The sequence below is a fragment of the Choloepus didactylus genome, chromosome 7, assembly GCF_015220235.1.
Source record: "Choloepus didactylus isolate mChoDid1 chromosome 7, mChoDid1.pri, whole genome shotgun sequence".
Classification (NCBI taxonomy): domain Eukaryota; kingdom Metazoa; phylum Chordata; class Mammalia; order Pilosa; family Megalonychidae; genus Choloepus; species Choloepus didactylus.
This window is the reverse complement of record NC_051313.1, coordinates 78,364,763-78,385,321: the sequence shown is the minus strand read 5'-3', so window position 1 is coordinate 78,385,321 and position 20,559 is coordinate 78,364,763. Positions and strand designations below refer to the sequence as shown.

Genomic DNA, 20,559 nt, shown 5'->3' with positions numbered 1-20,559 from the left:
ATCATCAGTGTATCTCTTTGTAAAGACTTGGCATTTAAATTAGTCTATAAATTTACTTTCACTGAGATGTTCTGATGCTATACTTATTCAAATTATTAATTTCTTATTTCTAAATTATTATTTACCTAGAAAATGGAATAGTACTATGAAATGAATACAGATTGGACAACTTTAAGAGCCAGTGAAGGCAATTTTTAAGATATTTTCATAACAGAAGCATGTGTGCTTTACAATAAAAGTCCGTATTCATGAGCTTTAGCAATGATTTGCATTTTCACCTCATAGAGCTAATTTGCATTTTCCCAAATTTCAGTTTTGTTAACTAAGCCTATAATTAATACACCTCCCTTAACTCATTAAAGACAACTGTTTAAGTATTAAACTCATGGAATCCAGCATGTTTGTGGTTTGTACTCTGACAGGCTACCAAACATTATGCAAACACGAGACTACATTCATCAGGAAATGAAGTTTCCATGAGAGGTAGTCCCCTATCAATAATCGGCTCATTGTTCCTAGCCAGCAGCCACGGCAGGAGGCGCAGGAGACTTGACAAAGATAAAATTACTTACAGATTTGGAAGGACTCGTGCCAGCCTTGGGAGAATACACAATGCGATACTGCTGCACAGGCCCAGGGGCAGGGTCCCAGCGAACATCAAGGCTGTTAGGCGTAGGATTGTACACTTGGATATTTCTAGCCAGTCCTCTCATCACTGAGGAAAGGAAACCAATGTATATTTCTTAAGTCTGTTTATACATGCCAAGCTTTTATTATCACTTTTTCAGAACATACAACCTGTAATAAGCTATAATACCACCTTCCTGTGGTAGTTTGGAGCTAAATGGACCCCAGAAAAACATGTTCTTAAACTAAATCCATTCCTTTGGGTGTGAACCTATTGTAAGTAGGTCTTTTTGATGACGTTACTCAATCAGGATGGGTCTTAATCTTATCACTGGAGTCTTTTAAAAACAGAATGAGATTCAGACAGAAAGAAAAAAACCATGGGATGCAAGATGCTGAAGGTTAAAAGAACCAGGAAGAGAAGAGAGAGGCCAGAAGAGGAGGCCCGAGAATATGGATCTCAGGAACAAGGATGACCAGCAGCCAACCCCAGAATGCCAGTCTTTGGGAAGAAAGCATCTCTTTGAGGACACTTTGATTTGGACTTTTCCTCACCTCCAAACCATGAACTAGTAAATTCTCAAGGAAACCAAACACCTCTCTAAACTTACGATTGTCTGTATGGGAAAGCAGAGTAAAACTCTCCAAATCCAAATTTAGCCAAAGTTAGCCAACTTTGTCTATATGGAAGAAAAGTTGTTTAAAAATAATTTACTAAAAATAGAACAGGACTGCCAAGAAAGGAGCAAGAGAAAAGAAACAGGAAAAGGAGATTTCATTTTCCAACATGGATAATGGAAAGATAGGAGAAGAGGAATGTTACAGTGTTTGCCTTCTAAGTAAAACCTGACAACAGCTATGAGACACATAATTCAGTCAGCTAGTTAAAATCAGTCATTTTTTCTTTCATTCACTCTTCACCCAACAAATAGTTACTGATTGCCTTCTGTGAATAGAAAAAAGGCAAAAAAGGGGGAAGAAATAAAAGATGCACTCAGTTGTTAATTAACTGAACCAGTAGACCTAGAAAACCATATAAATTAAATCCAAATATTAACATGAAACTCTAGTTTAGCCAATAACATCATCTTTCCAGATTACTAATCTTTTATCAAAAGGAACTGTCCATGCTTGCTTCCCTTTAGCTACCAGCAAGTATATCTTAAAGCCAAAGAAATATTTATAAGTATGCACAAAATTATTTAAACATGAGTAATGTCATCAACACAATGACATAAGACATCCCCTGGAAAAGACTCCTATCAAAATCAATGAATAGAAGGATGAATCCCATTTGCTTGGAACTCTGGAAGATAATAGAGACTTCAAAAGGAATTCTCAAATGCTGAATTGAAGAAAAAGAAACAGAAAAGTTAGATCTATGACATGGAACTGCCAATCCAGACCCATCGACCTCACTCAGTTGCAAGAAGTGTGGTTGTTACACAAAAGAAGCACAGCCCAGGTACCTCTTGGATGCAAACAATGCAGCCGCTCACAGCAGTGAGTTAGAATTCCACACATATCCACACACAAGTACCCAAGTCCACAGAGACCCAGGACAGAAAATAAACGTCTAAGGAGTGCCACACACATAATTGCTCCCAGGGTAAAAAGAGACCATGGCAGAACTGTTGGCAAGAGATGAACACATTCAGCCCAGGCTCAGATCGCTGGAACACCAAAAAGAAAACACAAACCTTTATGGATTGACCCAATATGTCTCCCTGGGCCGGATACCCTAGTGGGGAAGTAACTGGAAGCAGAAAAGCCTAAGGGGAAAAATAAAGGGGGGGAGGGGGCCGAACTGCTGTAAGGCAGGGTGGGTTCCAGAATGGAAAGTATAATAAAAGGGAGCACTGTGTGAGGGAGAGAAATGAAACAAATCATAGGGGCCAGGGAAACAATTCTGCACAAAAACAAACAGAACAGATCAGAATTCCCACAGAAGGAAAAGAGGAAAGGAAGCCTTCTTCTGGACATGAAATAATTGCACATAAAACAGCAATCATAAAAATTGTACCAAATATCCAGGGCAAGAATCAAGTACAGAATACCTGAGAAACTCTCAATAGTTAAACATGAGCTACTCTAAAGGTCTACTATAAGTTGGACAAAGCATCAAGGAAGAGCCTTAGCACATAACCAAACTACAACAAAACTCTATGCAATAGGGGCAAACTGAACTGCAGAGTTAGCATATCAAAATAATCAGAGGACTAAACTCGGCAAAAACATTACAGACCATACTAATAAACATGAAGATGTGGCTCAGCCAAAGGAACAAATTAAAACTTCACAGGAGACACAGACTGTGAAACAACTAATCACAGAAGGTCAGACAAATCTCCTAAATCAATTCAGGGATAGGAAGGAATATATGGATAGAAATGAACTGAGGTTGGATATACAGCAAAGGATACTAAGAAGACAACATGTGAGCAAAAAGAAGAATTAGAAAGTATAAAAGAAGCATAACAGAAACTATGCAAATGAAAGGTAAAATAATAGAGTCAAAATACACTAGAGGGACTTCCAGGAAAGATGCTGGAGTACAGAGCTTCAGACTCCTCCTACAAAAGCAGCTGGTGGACAGGCAGGAACTGTCTGAAACAACTGTTCTGGGGCTCTGGAGGCCAGGGGAGCACTGCAGAGCATCCAGGGAAAAGTGGGGGAAAGAGGCTGAGAAATCGTGGCAAAGAACCATGAGTAGATGGCTGTAGGACAGCTGCCGGCACCACTCCCCCACTCCCAAGGCAGGCCACCTCGGGTCCAGTCCCTGGCTGCTGCACATGGAGAGGGACATGGAAGTCCTCTTCCCCAAGAATGGGGGAGTCCCAGCCAAACACTGATCACAGCTTTTGAACAGTGAATTGGATTGCTAGGTCTGACTCTGAGATGCTCTCTTATCTCACCCTGGACAGGAACCATCATGGCCATTGTTTGAACCCCACTCTTGACAAGGGCAGAGGCAGCGGAGGTTTAAAAACATAGTACCTCCTTAGGGCTTGGGGAACAGTTCGCTGAAGGGTGCCTTCTTCTGGGCAGGCCAGAAGAGTGCAGCTTTGTGGAGAAATCAAAAAGGCTTTTGGTGTCTTTCCTGACCAACTCCCCAGGGTTCTTTGGAGCTGGTTTGCACCCCAGTCCTCCCCCAGAATAACCCTCTCCTAGAATTTGCCATCCAGGGAAAAGCAGATAGAGGCAATAAAAGGAGTGTAAAAGGCAAAACAAAAACAAAGAGTACAGATCAAGATTATGGGAGAAGGAACAGAGGAAAAGAAGTTTTCTCCTGGGGGTGAAACAAATGCACAAATACTGCAATGTTAAAAATTGTACCACATATCCAGGGTAAGAATATGATAAAGAAGAGACGAAAAAATCTGATAAGCTAAACACAGGTAATTCTAAAGGTCAAGAATAAATTGAACAAAGTGTCAAAGAAAAGATGTAACACAAAGTCAAACAATAAAGTACTAGGCAATAGAGAGAAACTGACCTTCAGAATAAACTCATCAAGATAATCAGTAGTCTAGACAACAGCAAAAATTACAAGCCATACTAAGAAATAGGAAACCATGGCCCAAAGGAACAAATTAAAACATCAGAGGAGACACAGAATGTGGAAAAATTAATAAAGGTGTTCAAACAAATCTCCTAAATCAATTAAAGGAGATGAAGGAAAATAGAGAAAAAGAGATAATGGATATTAAGAAAACACTGGGTGAATATAAAGACAAATTTTAAAGTATGAAAAAAAAAAGAAATTATGGAAATGAAAGGCAAAATGGAAGAGATCAAAAATATCCTAGAGGCATACAATAGCAGATTTGAACAGGCAGAAGAAAGACTCAGTGAACTAGAAGACAGAAAAACAAAATCATACAGTCAGAATAACAGATGGAGAAAAGAATAGAAAAAATTGAGCACTGTCTCATGGACTTGAGTGACAACATGAAGCATACCAACAAATGCATCATGTGTGTATCAGAAGGAGAAGAGAAGGGAGAAGGGGCAGAAAGAATATTTGAGGAAATGATGGCTGAAAATTTCCCAACACTTATGAAAGACATAAATATGTCCAAGATGTGCAATGTACTCCAAACAGAATAAATCCTAATAAACCTACTCTGAGACATATACTAATCAGAATGTCAAATGCCAAAGATAAAGAGAGAATCCTGAAAGCAACCAGAGAAAAGAGATTCAACACAAAAATGGAAACTGCAATAAAGTGCCAATTTCTCATCAGGAACCATGGAGGTGAGAAGGTAGTGGTATGATATATTTAAGGTACTGAAAGAGTAAAACTGCCAGCCAAAAATTATTCATCTGGCAAAACTGTCCTTCAAAAATGAGGGAGATGGGGATGAACCTGGACCTGGCATCATCGGATTGAGAATATCTCCTTGACCAAAAGGGGGATGCAAAATGAAATGAAATAAAGTTTCAGTGGCTGAGAGATTTCAAGTGGAGTCAAGAGGTCACTCTGGTGGACATTCTATGCACTAGATAGATAACACCTCTTAGGTTTTAATGTATTGGAATAGCTAAAAGTAAATACCTGAAACTATCAAACTCCAACCCAGTAGTCTGGACTCCTGAAGACAATTGTACAACAATGAAGCTTCCAAAGGGTGACAGTGTGATTGTGAAAACCTTGTGGATCGCACTCCCTTTACCTAGTGTATGGATGGATGAGTAGAAAAATGGGGACAAAAACTGAATGAAAAATAGGGTGGGATGGGGGGGGATTGGGGTGTTCTTTTTTACTTTTATTCTTTATTCTGATTCTGATTCTTTCTGTTGTAAGGAAAATGTTCAAAAATAGATTGGGGTGATGAATGCATGACTATATGATGGTACTGTGAACAGTTGATTGTACACCATAGATGACTGTATGGTATGTGAAAATATTCCAATAAAACTGAATTTAATTTTTAAAAAAATGAGGGATATTTGGAAACATTCACATATGAACAGAAACTGAGAGTTCATCAACAAGAGACCTACCCTACAATAAATACTAAAGGGACTTCTGCAGGCTGAAAGGAAACACAGGAGAAAGAGTTTTGTAGTAGAGTGTAAAAATAGAGATTATCAGTAAGTGTAACCAAAAGGGTAGAGAGACAAAAATAAGATATGACATTATAAAAACCAAAAGATAAAATGGTTGAAATAAGTACTGCCTTTACAGCAATAATATTGAATGTTAATGGATTAAACATACCAATCAAAAGATACAGATTTGCAGAATGGATTAAAAAAGTATTATTCAACTATATGCCATATACAAGATACTCACCTTAGACCCAAAGACATAAATAGGTTGAAAGTGGAAGGTAGGAAAAACATATTCAACACAAACAGTAACCAAAAAAGAGCTGGGGTAGCTATCCTCATATTGGACAAAACAGACTTTAAATGCAAAACTGTTATAAGAGACAAAGAAGGACACCATCTATTAATAAAAGGGGCAATCCACCAAAAAGAAATAACAATCATAAATATTTATGCACCTAACCATCGTTCCCCAAAATACATGAGGCAAACATCGGCAAAACTGAAGGGAGAAACAGATGTCTCTACAATAATATTTAGAGACTTCAATATACCACTCTCATCAACAGGTAGACTATCTAGACAGAGGATCAATAAGGAAACAGAATACTTGAATGATATGATAAATGAACTACATCTAACAGGATATACAGAACATTGCACCCCAAAACAACAGGATACACATTCTTCTAAAGTGCTCATGGATCACTCTCCAGGAGAGATCACATGGTGGGTCGCAAAACAAGTGTCAATAAATTTAAAAAGACTGAAACTATAGTAACAATTTTTGCTAACCAAAATAGAATGAATGTGGAAATAAATAACAGGTAGAGAGCCAGAAAATTCACAAATATATGGAAGTAAAACAAAACACTCAGACAATCAGTGGGTCAAATAAGAAACTACAAGAGAATTCATTAAATATCATGAGATGGATGAAAATGAGAGCAAAACATACCAAAAATTCTGGGATGCAGTGAAGGCAGTGTTGTGAGGGAAATTTTTACCCCTAAATGCCTACATTAAAAGAGAAGAAAGAGCTAAAATCAAAGACATAACTCCACAAGTGGAGGAACCAGAAAAAGAACAGCAAACTAATCCCAAAGCAAGCAGAAGGAGCAGAAATAAATGAAATTGAGAATAAAAATAATAAAGAGAATTAACAAAACCAAAACTTGGTTCTTTTAGAAAAGTCAATAAAATTGACAAACCCTTAGCTAAACTGAAAAAGAAAAAAAAAAGAGGTAATGAAAATAAATAAAATCAGAAATGAGAGGAGGAACATAGTACTAATGACCGTTCAGAAATAAAACAGATCATAAGAGCCTAACTGCTCTAGCTAGAACTTCTAGCATAACACACATAAAAGTAGTGACAGTGGCATCTTTGTCTTGTTCCAGATCTTAGATGGAAAGCTTTCAGCCTTTAACAATTCAGTATGATGTTAGCTGTGGGTTTTTCATATATGCCCTTGACCATATTGAGGAAGTTTCCTTCTATTCTTATCTTTTGAAGTGTTTTTATCAAGAAAGGATGCTGGATTTTATTCAAATGACTTTTCTGTGTTAATCCAGATATAATGTGATTTTCCCCTTCATTTTGTTAATGTGGTGTATTACGTTAACTGATTCTTTTATGATGAACCATCTTGCATACTTGGGATGAAACCCACTTGATCATGGTGTATAAATTTTTAATATGCTGTTGGATTTGATTTTCAAGTATTTTATTGAGTATGTTTGAATCTATATCATAAGAGAATTTAGTCTGAAATTTTCCTTTCTTGTAGTATCTGGCTTTGTTATTACGGTAATGGACAGGACCTGTACACAATCTACAAAACATTGCTATAAGAAATAAAGGAAGAACTAAATAAATGGAAGGACATTCCATGTTCATGGATTGGAAGACTAAATATCATTAAGATGCCTGTTCTACGCAAATTTATTTACATATTCAAAGCAATCCCAATCAAAGTTCCAACAGCCTACTTTGCAGAATCGGAAAAGCCAATTATCAAATTTATTGGAAGGAGAAGGGGCCTGGAATAGCCAAAAACATTGTGAAAAAGAACAAAATTGGAAGACTCACATTTCCTAACTTTAAAGCATATTATAAAGCTACAGTGGTCAAAACAGCAAGGTACTGGCACAAAGATAGATAAATTGACAAATGGAATCAAACTGAGAGTACAGAAATAGATCCTCACATCTATGGCCAATTGATATTTGACAAGGCTGTCAATTACAGTCAACTGGGACATGATACTCTCTTCAACAAACAGTGCCGGGAGAACTGGGATATCAATATACACAAGAAGGAAACAGGACCCCATTTCACACCACATACAAAAATTACCTTAAAATGGATGAAAGACCTAACTATAAGAGCAAGGACCATGAAATTCCTAGAGGAAAATGTTGGGAAGCATCTCCAAAATCTTGAGGTAGGCAATGGTTTCTTAGACTTTACACCCAAAGTACAAATAACAAAAGAAAAAATAGATAAACGGGACTCCTCAAAATTAAAAACTTTTGAACTTCAAGGAAATTTGTCAAGAAGGGCAATCTACACAATGGGAAAAAATATTTGGAAGCCATATATCCAATAAGGGTCTGATATCCAGAATATATAAAGAAATCCTTCAACTCAACAATAAAAAGACAAACAGCATAATTTAAAAATGGGCAAAAGACAGGAATAGACATTTTTTTCTAAAGAGGAAATATGAATGGCTAAAAAGTACAATAAAAGATGCTCAATAGCACTACTATTAGGGAAATGGAAATCAAAACAATGAGATATCATTTACACCTACTAGAATTGCCACTATTAAAAAAACAGAAAACTCCAAGTGTTGAAATGGATGTGGAAAAATAGGAACACTCATTCATTGCTATTGGGAATGTAAAATGGTACAGTTGCTGTGGAAGACAATTTGGCAGCTCCTCAGGAAGCTAAGTATAAAGTTGCCATATGATCTGGCAATCCCACTACTAGGTATATACCCAGAAGAATTGAAAGCAGGGACTCTATTCATAGTGGTGTTATTCACAATTTCCAAAAGATGTAGGCAACCCAAGTGTCACCAACTGATGAACAGATAAATAAAATGTAGTATATATACATAAAATGGGATATTATTCAGCTGTAAAAAAGAATGAAGTCCTGATACATGCAACAACATGGATTGAACCTCGAGGACAGTGTGTAGAGTGAAATAAGCCAGACACAAAAAGAAAAATATTGTATGATCTCATTGATATGAACTAATTATAATAAGTAAACTCACAGAGTTAGAATCAAGAATACAGGTTACCAGGGGAGAATGAGGGAAGAGAACAGGGATCTGATGCTTAATTTGTGCAGAATTTCTATTTAGGTTGATTGTAAATGTTTGGAAATGGATAGTGGTGATGGTATGACATTATCGTTAGCTTAATTAACACCAGTAAATTATGTTTTAAAAGGCGGTTGAGAAGGGAAGTTTTAGGTCATGTATGTTACTTAAAGGAAAGTTAAAAGATAAAACATAGGACTGTATAACACAGTGAACCCAGTTGTGGATGATTACTCTGGTTAATAGTACAAACATAAGAATGTTCTTTCATGAATTATAACAACTATATGTTCCTACTACAAGGTGTTAATAATAGGGTGGCATATAGGAAAAATACACCTAATATAAACTATAGACAAAGGTTAGTAATATTTTAATATTCTTTCAATCAATTGTAATAAAGGTAACATACCAATGCAAAATGTCAGCAATAGGGAGGTATATGGGAATGCAGTAATGTTTACATGATTTTCATGCAAACCTACAACTTCTCTAATAAAAAAATTACAATAATTAAGAAAATGTTATGCTAAGTGAAAGAAAAACATACTCTAGAGGCATAAAATCACCTATTTGGACAGGCAGAAGAAAGAATCAGTGAACTAGAAGACAGGAAAATCAAAATCATACAGTCAGAACAACAGATAGAGAAAAAAATAGAAAAAAAATGAGCCCTGTCTCAGGGATTTGAGTGACAGCATGAATCATACCAACAATGGTTGTACCAGAGAAGAAGAGAAGGGAAAAAGAACAGAAGGAATATTTGAGGAAATAATGGCTGAAAATTTCCCAACTCTTACGATAGACAAAAATATACATGTCTAAGAAGTGCAACATATTCCAAATAGAATAAATCCTAACAGATCAACTCTGAGATACATACTAATCAGCATGTCAAATTCCAAAGATAAAGAGAGAATTCTGAAAGCAGCAAGAGAAAAGCACTTGATCAGATACAAGGAGTTCTCAATAAAAGTAAGTGCTGATTTCTCTTCAAAAACCATGGAAGCAAGAAGGTAGTAGTATGATATATTTAAGATACTGAAAGAGAAAAACTGCCAGCTGGCAAAAATCTTTATCTGACAAAACTTCCTTTCAAAAATGATGGAGAGTTTTAAACAACAAACAGAAATTGAGAGAGTTCATCACCAAAAGACCTACCCTACAAGAATTGCTAACGGGAGTTCTTCAGGTTCAAAGGAAAGTACAGGAAAGAAAGGCTTGGATCACTGTAAAAAAGTGAACATCTTCAGTAAGAGTAATAAAGGGTAAATTCAAAACCCAAGATTACTGTATCCTCGATATATAACTCCTCTTTAATTCCTGTAAGAGTCAGAATACAATTGAATAAGAAAAAGTCATATTTCCTAATAAGGCACAGGCAAAATATAAACAGGTAATGTGGGACACAAACAACATAAAAGGGGGAAAAGGAAGGATACGAATGCAGAGAATGTGTATGCGATTGAAGCTAAATTGGTGTCTTTCCAAATTAGTTGGTTATAGACTTAGGTAGTGTAAGAAAACAAATCCCATGGTAACCACCAAGAAAGTATCTGAAAAATATTCAGAAACGGAGATGAGAAAGAGATCAGTCAAATGCCTCACAAAAGATCAACTTTCCAGAAAAGGAGAGAGCAAAAAAGGAATGGAGTCAAACAAGATATAAGCCATCTAAAAACCAAAGGAAAAAATGGCTGAAGTACTGCTAGAACAGTAATAACACTGAATGTTAATGGATTAAAGTTCCAAATCAAAGGACACAGATTTTCAGAACAGATTTAAAAGCATTATTCAACTATAGATCATTGATAAGAGATTCACCTTATACCCAAAGACACAAATAGGTTGAAATTGAAGGGGTGATAAAAAATAATCCATGCAGGAGGCGGGGCAAGATGGCAGACTGGTGAGCTGTATGTTTTAGTTACTCCTCCAGGAAAGTAGGTAGAAAGCCAGGAACTGCGTGGACTGGACACCACAGAGCAATCTGTCTTTGGGCATACTTCATACAACACTCATGAAAATGTCGAACTGCTGAGACTAGCGAAATCTGTAAGTTTTTGTGGCCAGGGGACCCGCGCCCCTCCCTGCCAGGCTCAGTCCCGTGGGAGGAGGGGCTGTCAGCTCCGGGAAGGAGAAGGGAGAACTGCAGTGGCAGCCCTTATCGGAAACTCATTCTACTGATGCAGACTCCAACCATAGATAGACTGAGACCAGACACCAGAGAATCTGAGAGCAGCCAGCCCAGCAGAGAGGAGACAGGCATAGAAAAAAAAAAACAACACGAAAAACTCCAAAATAAAAGCAGAGGATTTTTGGAGTTCTGGTGAACATAGAAAGGGGAAGGGCGGAGCTCAGGCCTTGAGGCACATATGCAAATCCCGAAGAAAAGCTGATCTCTCTGCCCTGTGGACCTTTCCTTAATGGCCCTGGTTGCTTTGTCTATTAGCATTTCAATAACCCATTAGATCTCTGAGGAGGGCCCTTTTTTTTTTTTTTTTTTAATCCTTTTTTCTTTTTCTAAAACAATTACTCTAAGAAGCCCAATACAGAAAGCTTCAAAGAATTGCAATTTGGGCACGTCAAGTCAAGAGCAGAACTAAGAGAGCTCTGAGACAAAAAGCAATAATCCAGTGGCTGAGAAAATTCACTAAACACCACAACTTCCCAAGAAAAGGGGGGTGTCCGCTCACAGCCACCATCCTGGTGGACAGGAAACACTCCTGCCCATCGCCAGCCCCATAGCCCAGAGCTGCCCCAGACAACCCAGTGTGACGGAAGTGCTTCAAATAACAGGCACACACCACAAAACTGGGCGTGGACATTAGCCTTCCCTGCAACCTCAGCTGATTGTCCCGGAGTTGGGAAGGTGGAGCAGTGTGAATTAACAAAGCCCCACTCAGCCATCATTTGAGCAGACTGGGAGCCTCCCTCCACAGCCCAGCAGCCCAGAACTGCCCTGGGGGGACGGCACTCACCTGTGACATAGCACAGTCATCCCTCAACAGAGGACCCGGGGTGCACAGCCTGGAACAGGGGCCCACTTGCAAGTCTCAGGAGCCAGACGCCAATACCAAGGACTTGTGGGTCAATGGCAGAGACAAACTGTGGCAGGACTGAACTGCAGGATTAGACTATTGCAGCAGCTTTAAAACTCTAGGATCACCAGGGAGATTTGATTGTTAGGGCCACCCCCCTCCCCGACTGCCCAGAAACACGCCCCACATACAGGGCAGGCAACACCAACTACACACGCAAGCTTGGTACACCAATTGGGCCCCACAAGACTCACTCCCCCACGCACCAAAAAAGCTAAGCAGGGGAGAACTGGCTTGTGGAGAACAGGTGGCTCGTGGACGCCACCTGCTGGTTTGTTAGAGAAAGTGTACTCCACGAAGCTGTAGATCTGATAAATTAGAGATAAGGACTTCAATTGGTCTACAAATCCTAAAAGAACCCTATCAAGTTCAGCAAATGCCACAAGGCCAAAAACAACAGAAAATTATAAAGCATATGAAAAAACCAGACGATATGGATAACCCAAGCCCAAGCACCCAAATCAAAAGACCAGAAGAGACACAGCACCTAGAGCAACTACTCAAAGAACTAAAGATGAACAATGAGACCATAGTACGGGAGATAAAGGAAATCAAGAAGACCCTAGAAGAGCATAAAGAAGACATTGCAAGACTAAATAAAAAAATGGATGATCTTATGGAAATTAAAGAAACTGTTGACCAAATTAAAAAGATTCTGGACACTCATAGTACAAGACTAGAGGAAGTTGAACAACGAATCAGTGACCTGGAAGATGACAGAATGGAAAATGAAAGCATAAAAGAAAGAATGGGGAAAAAAATCGAAAAAATCGAAATGGACCTCAGGGATATGATAGATAATATGAAACGTCCAAATATAAGACTTATTGGTGTCCCAGAAGGGGAAGAAAAGGGTAAAGGTCTAGGAAGAGTATTCAAAGAAATTGTTGGGGAAAACTTCCCAAATCTTCTAAACAACATAAATACACAAATCATAAATGCTCAGCGAACTCCAAATAGAATAAATCCAAATAAACCCACTCCGAGACATATACTGACCACACTGTCAAACACAGAAGAGAAGGAGCAAGTTCTGAAAGCAGCAAGAGAAAAGCAATTCACCACATACAAAGGAAACAGCATAAGACTAAGTAGTGACTACTCAGCAGCCACCATGGAGGCGAGAAGGCAGTGGCACGATATATTTAAAATTCTGAGTGAGAAAAATTTCCAGCCAAGAATACTTTATCCAGCATAGCTCTCCTTCAAATTTGAGGGAGAGCTTAAATTTTTCACAGACAAACAAATGCTGAGAGAATTTGCTAACAAGAGACCTGCCCTACTGGAGATACTAAAGGGAGCCCTACAGACAGAGAAACAAAGACAGGACAGAGAGACTTGGAGAAAGGTTCAGTACTAAAGAGATTCGGTATGGGTACAATAAAGGATATTAATAGAGAGAGGGAAAAATATGGCAAACATAAACCAAAGGATAAGATGGCCGATTCAAGAAATGCCTTCACGGTTATAATGTTGAATGTAAATGGATTAAACTCCCCAATTAGAAGATATAGATTCGCAGAATGGATCAAAAAAAATGAACCATCAATATGTTGCATACAAGAGACTCATCTTAGACACAGGGACACAAAGAAACTGAAAGTGAAAGGATGGAAAAAAATATTTCATGCAAGCTACAGCCAAAAGAAAGCAGATGTAGCAATATTAATCTCAGATAAAATAGACTTCAAATGCAGGGATGTTTTGAGAGACAAAGAAGGCCACTACATACTAATAAAACGGGCAATTCAGCAAGAAGAAATAACAATCGTAAATGTCTATGCACCCAATCAAGGTGCCACAAAATACATGAGAGAAACACTGGCAAAACTAAAGGAAGCAATTGATGTTTCCACAATAATTGTGGGAGACTTCAACACATCACTCTCTCCTATAGATACATCAACCAGACAGAAGACCAATAAGGAAATTGAAAACCTAAACAATCTGATAAATGAATTAGATTTAACAGACATATACAGGACATTACATCCCAAATCACCAGGATACACATACTTTTCTAGTGCTCACGGAACTTTCTCCAGAATAGATCATATGCTGGGACATAAACAAGCCTCAATAAATTTAAAAAGATTGAAATTATTCAAAGCACATTCTCTGACCACAATGGAATACAATTAGAAGTCAATAACCATCAGAGACTTAGAAAATTCACAAATACCTGGAGGTTAAACAACACACTCCTAAACAATCAGTGGGTTAAAGAAGAAATAGCAGGAGAAATTGCTAAATATATAGAGACGAATGAAAATGAGAACACAACATACCAAAACCTATGGGATGCAGCAAAAGCTGTGCTAAGGGGGAAATTTATAGCACTAAACGCATATATTAAAAAGGAAGAAAGAGCCAAAATCAAAGAACTAATGGATCAACTGAAGAAGCTAGAAAATGAACAGCAAACCAATCCTAAACCAAGTAGAAGAAAAGAAATAACAAGGATTAAAGCAGAAATAAATGACATAGAGAAGAAAAAAACAATAGAGAGGATAAATATCACCAAAAGTTGGTTCTTTGAGAAGATCAACAAGATTGACAAGCCCCTAGCTAGACTGACAAAAAAAAAGAGAGAAGACCCATATAAACAAAATAATGAATGAAAAGGTGACATAACTGCAGATCCTGAAGAAATTAAAAAAATTATAAGAGGATATTATGAACAACTGTATGGCAACAAACTGGACAATGTAGAAGAAATGGACAATTTCCTGGAAACATATGAACAACCTAGACTGACCAGAGAAGAAATAGAAGACCTCAACCAACCCATCACAAGCAAAGAGATCCAATCAGTCATCAAAAAGCTTCCCACAAATAAATGCCCAGGGCCAGATGGCTTCACAGGGGAATTCTACCAAACTTTCCAGAAAGAACTGACACCAATCTTACTCAAACTCTTTCAAAACATTGAAGAAAAGGGAACACTACCTAATTCATTTTATGAAGCTAACATCAATCTAATACCAAAACCAGGCAAAGATGCTACAAAAAAGGAAAACTACCGGCCAATGTCCCTAATGAATATAGATGCAAAAATCCTCAACAAAATACTTGCAAATCGAATCCAAAGACACATTAAAAAAATCATACACCATGACCAAGTGGGGTTCATTCCAGGCATGCAAGGATGGTTCAACATAAGAAAAACAATCAATGTATTACAACACATTAACAAGTCAAAAGGGAAAAATCAATTGATCATCTCAATAGATGCTGAAAAAGCATTTGACAAAATCCAACATCCCTTTTTGATAAAAACACTTCAAAAGGTAGGAATTGAAGGAAACTTCCTCAACATGATAAAGAGCATATATGAAAAACCCACAGCCAGCATAGTACTCAATGGTGAGAGACTGAAAGCCTTCCCTCTATGATCAGGAACAAGACAAGGATGCCCGCTGTCACCACTGTTATTCAACATTGTGCTGGAAGTGCTTGCCAGGGCAATCCGGCAAGACAAAGAAATAAAAGGCATCCAAATTGGAAAAGAAGTAAAACTGTCATTGTTTGCAGATGATATGATCTTATATCTAGAAAACCCTGAGAAATCGACGATACAGCCTAGAGCTAATAAACAAATTTAGCAAAGTAGCGGGATACAAGATTAATGCACATAAGTCAGTAATGTTTCTATATGCTAGAAATGAACAAACTGAAGAGACACTCAAGAAAAAGATACCATTTTCAATAGCAACTAAAAAAATCAAGTACCTAGGAATAAACTTAACCAAAGATGTTAAAGACCTATACAAAGAAAACTACATAACTCTACTAAAAGAAATAGAAGGGGACCTTAAAAGATGGAAAAATATTCCATGTTCATGGATAGGAAGGCTAAATGTCATTAAGATGTCAATTCTACCCAAACTCATCTACAGATTCAATGCAATCCCAATCAAAATTCCAACAACCTACTTTGCAGACTTGGAAAAGCTAGTTATCAAATTTATTTGGAAAGGGAAGATGCCTCAATTGCTAAAGACACTCTAAAAAAAAAAAGTGGGAGGACTTACACTCCCTGACTTTGAAGCTTATTACAAAGCCACAGTTGCCAAAACAGCATGGTACTGGCACAGAGATAGACATATGATAGATACAATGGAATCAAATTGAGAATTCAGAGATAGAACCTCAGATCTATGGCCGACTGATCTTTGATAAGGCCCCCAAAGTCACTGAACTGAGCCATAATGGTCTTTTCAACAAATGGGGCTGGGAGAGTTGGATATCCATATCCAAAAGAATGAAAGAATGAAAGAGGACCCCTACCTCACCCCCTACACAAAAATTAACTCAAAATGGACCAAAGATCTCAATATAAAAGAAAGTACCATAAAACTCCTAGAAGATAATGTAGGAAAACATCTTCAAGACCTTGTATTAGGTGGCCACTTCCTAGACTTTACACCCAAAGCACAAGCAACAAAAGAGAAAATAGATAAATGGGAACTCCTCAAGCTTAGAAGTTTCTGCACCTCAAAGGAATTTCTCAAAAAGGTAAAGAGGCAGCCAACTCAATGGGAAAAAATTTTTGGAAACCATGTATCTGACAAAAGACTGATATGTTGCATATACAAAGAAATCCTACAACTCAATGACAATAGTACAGACAGCCCAATTATAAAATGGGCAAAAGATATGAAAAGACAGTTCTCTGAAGAGGAAATACAAATGGCCAAGAAAACATGAAAAAATGTTCAGCTTCACTAGCTATTAGAGAGATGCAAATTAAAACCACAATGAGATACCATCTAACACCGGTTAGAATGGCTGCCATTAAACAAACAGGAAACTACAAATGCTGGAGGGGATGTGGAGAAATTGGAACTCTTATTCATTGTTGGTGGGACTGTATAATGGTTCAGCCACTCTGGAAGTCAGTCTGGCAGTTCCTTAGAAAACTAGATATAGAGCTACCATTCGATCCAGCGATTGCACTTCTCGGTATATACCCGGAAGATCGGAAAGCAGTGACACGAACAGATATCTGCACGCCAATGTTCATAGCAGCATTATTCACAATTGCCAAGAGATGGAAACAACCCAAATGTCCTTCAACAGATGAGTGGATAAATAAAATGTGGTATATACACACGATGGAATACTACACGGCAGTAAGAAGGAACGATCTCGTGAAACATATGACAAAATGGATGAACCTTGAGGACATAATGCTGAGCGAAATAAGCCAGGCACAAAAAGAGAAATATTATATGCTACCACTAATGTGAACTTTGAAAAATGTAAAACAAATGGTTTATAATGTAGAATGTAGGGGAACTAGCAGTAGAGAGCAATTAAGGAAGGGGAACAATAATCCAAGAAGAACAGATAAGCTATTTAACGTTCTGGGGATGCCCAGAAATGACTATGGTCTGTTAATTTCTGATGGATATAGTAGGAACAAGTTCACAGAAATGTTGCTATATTATGTAACTTTCTTGGGGTAAAGTAGGAACATGTTGGAAGTTAAGCAGTTATCTTAGGTTAGTTGTCTTTTTCTTACTCCCTTGTTATGGTCTGTTTGAAATGTTCTTTTATTGTATGTTTGTTTTCTTTTTAACTTTTTTTTTCATACAGTTGATTTAAAAAAGAAGGGAAAGTTAAAAAAAAAAAAAAAAAAGAAAGAAAAACAAGGAAAAAAAAAAAGATGTAGTGCCCCCTTGAGGAGCCTGTGGAGAGTGCAGGGGTATTCGTCTAACCCACCTCCATGGTTGCTAACATGACCACAGACATAGGGGACTGGTGGTTTGATGGGTTGAGCCCTCTACCATAAGTTTTACCCTTGGGAAGACGGTTGCTGCAAAGGAGAGGCTAGGCCTCCCTATATTTGTGCCTAAGAGTCTCCTCCTGAATGCCTCTTTGTTGCTCAGATGTGGCCCTCTCTCTCTGGCTAAGCCAACTTGAAAGGTGAAATCAATGCCCTCCCCCCTACGTGGGATCAGACACCCAGGGGAGTGAATATCCCTGGCAACGTAGAATATGACTCCCGGGGAGGAATGTAGACCCAGCATCGTGGGACGGAGAACATCTTCTTGACCAAAAGGGGGATGTGAAAGGAAATGAAATAAGCTTCAGTGGCAGAGAGATTCCAAAATGAGCCGAGAGGTCACTCTGGAGGGCACTCTTACGCACACTTTAGACAACCCTTTTTAGGTTCCAAAGAATTGGGGTAGCTGGTGGTGGATACCTGAAACTATCAAACTACAACCCAGAACCCATGAATCTCGAAAACAGTTGTATAAAAATGTAGCTTATGAGGGGTGACAATGGGATTGGGAAAGCCATAAGGACCACACTCCACTTTGTCTAGTTTATGGATGGATGAGTAGAAAAATAGGGGAAGGAAACAAACAGACAAAGGTACCCAGTGTTCTTTTTTACTTCAATTGCTCTTTTTCACTCTAATTATTATTCTTGTTATTTTTTGTGTGTGTGCTAATGAAGGTGTCAGGGATTGATTTAGGTGATGAATGTACAACTATGTAATGGTACTGTAAACAATCGAAAGTACAATTTGTTTTGTATGACTGTGTGGTATGTGAATATATCTCAATAAAATGATGATTAAAAAAAAATAATAATAATCCATGCAAATAGTAACCCAAAGGAGAGCTGGAATAGCTAAACTAATATTGGACAAAATAGATTTTAAGTCAAAAGCTTGTTATAAGAAAGAAAGAAAGACACTGTGTATTAATAAAAGGGTCAATCCACCAAGAAGAAATAACAATCATAAGTATTTATGCACCTAACCTCAGTGCCCCCAAAATACTGGAGGCAAACACTGGCAAAACTGAAGGGAGAAATAGACACCTCTACAATGATAGCTGGAGACTTGAATACACCACTCTAATCAAAAGATAGAACATCTAGACAGAAGGTCAAATAAGGAAACAGAGAACTTGAAGATTATGATAAATGAACTGGACCTAACAGGATATACAGAACTTTGCACCCCCAAACTACAGGATACACATTCTCCTCAAGTGCTTATGAATCATTCTCCAAGATAGACCACATGATGTGTCACAAACTCAGCCTTAATAAATTGAAATTATACAAAGCATCTTCTCCAACAACAATTGAATGAAGCTGGAAATCAATAACTGGCAAAAAACTGGAAAATCCACAAAAACATAGAAGTTAAATAACACACTCTTAAACAATCACTGGAACAAAGACAAAATCACAAGGGAAATCAGTAAATGTCTTGTGAAGAATGAAAACAAGAACACCCTATATCAAAACTTACGGGAATCAACTAAGGTAGTGCTGAGATTTATAGCCCTAAATGCTTATATTAAAAACATAGGAAGAAGTAAATTCAAAGACTTAACTGCACACCTGGAGGAAATTAAAAAAAATAATAATAACAGCAAAGTAAACCCAAAGCTAGTAGAAGGAAAGATAACAAAGATTAGAAAAGAAATAAATGAAATATAGACTAAGAAAACAATAAAGAGCATTCACAAAACCAAAATTTGGTTCTTTGGAAAGACTACCAAGATTGACAAACATTAAGCTAGAGGGACAAATTAAAAAAGAGGAAGGATGCAAACAAATAAAATTTAAAATGAGAGGGGGAACCCCTCCCCAGCCCCAAGGATCTGGGGGAAGGTGAGGATGTGTTGGACATCCTCACCTGGACTGGTGTTGATGTTGTCACAAACATTGGGACTGGTGGTTTGATGTGCTGAGCCCTCGAGCATGGGACTGGCCCTTATGAAGCTCGTTACTGCAAAGGAGAGTCTAAACTTGCATGTAATTGTGCCTAAGAGTCTCCCCCTGAGTACCTCTTTGTTGCTCAGATGTGGCCCTCTCTCTCTCTGACTGAGCCATCTCGATAGGTGAACTCACTGCCCTCCCCTCTACGTGGGACCCGACTCCCAGGGTTGTAAATCTCCCTGGCAATGCAGAATATGACTCCCGGGGATGAATGTGGACCTGGCATCGTGGGACTGAGAATATCTTCTTGACCAAAAGGGGGATGCAAAATGAGACGAAATAGTTTCAGTGGCTGAGAGATTTCAAATGGAGTCGAGAGGTCACTCTGGTGGACATTCTTATGCACTATATAGATAACATCTCTTAGGTTTTAATGTATTGGAATAGCTAGAAGTAAATACCTGAAACTACCAAACTCCAACCCAGCAGTCTGGACTCCTGAAGACAATTATATAATAACGTAGATTACAAGGGGTGACAGTGTGATTGTGAAGGCCTTGTGGATCACACCCCCTTTATCTAGTGTATGGATGAGTAGAAAAATGGGGATAAAAACTAAAGGACAAATGGGGTGGGATGGGGGGATGATTTGGGTGTTCTTTTCTCACTTTTATTTTTTATTCTTGTTCTGGTTCTTTCTGATGTAAGGAAAATGTTCAGAGATAGATTGTGGTGATGAATGCA

The 20,559-nt window shown here is 38.0% G+C and overlaps 1 protein-coding gene across 1 annotated transcript in view; it reads right to left on the bottom strand.

Annotated features, from left to right (window-relative positions):
- The window catches only part of COL12A1 (collagen type XII alpha 1 chain), a 138,167-nt gene that overhangs the window by 48,801 nt on the left and 68,807 nt on the right, over nt 1-20,559 (bottom strand). The window contains 1 exon segment of the mRNA XM_037844017.1: nt 573-715. Coding sequence (XP_037699945.1) covers nt 573-715 — 143 coding nt within the window.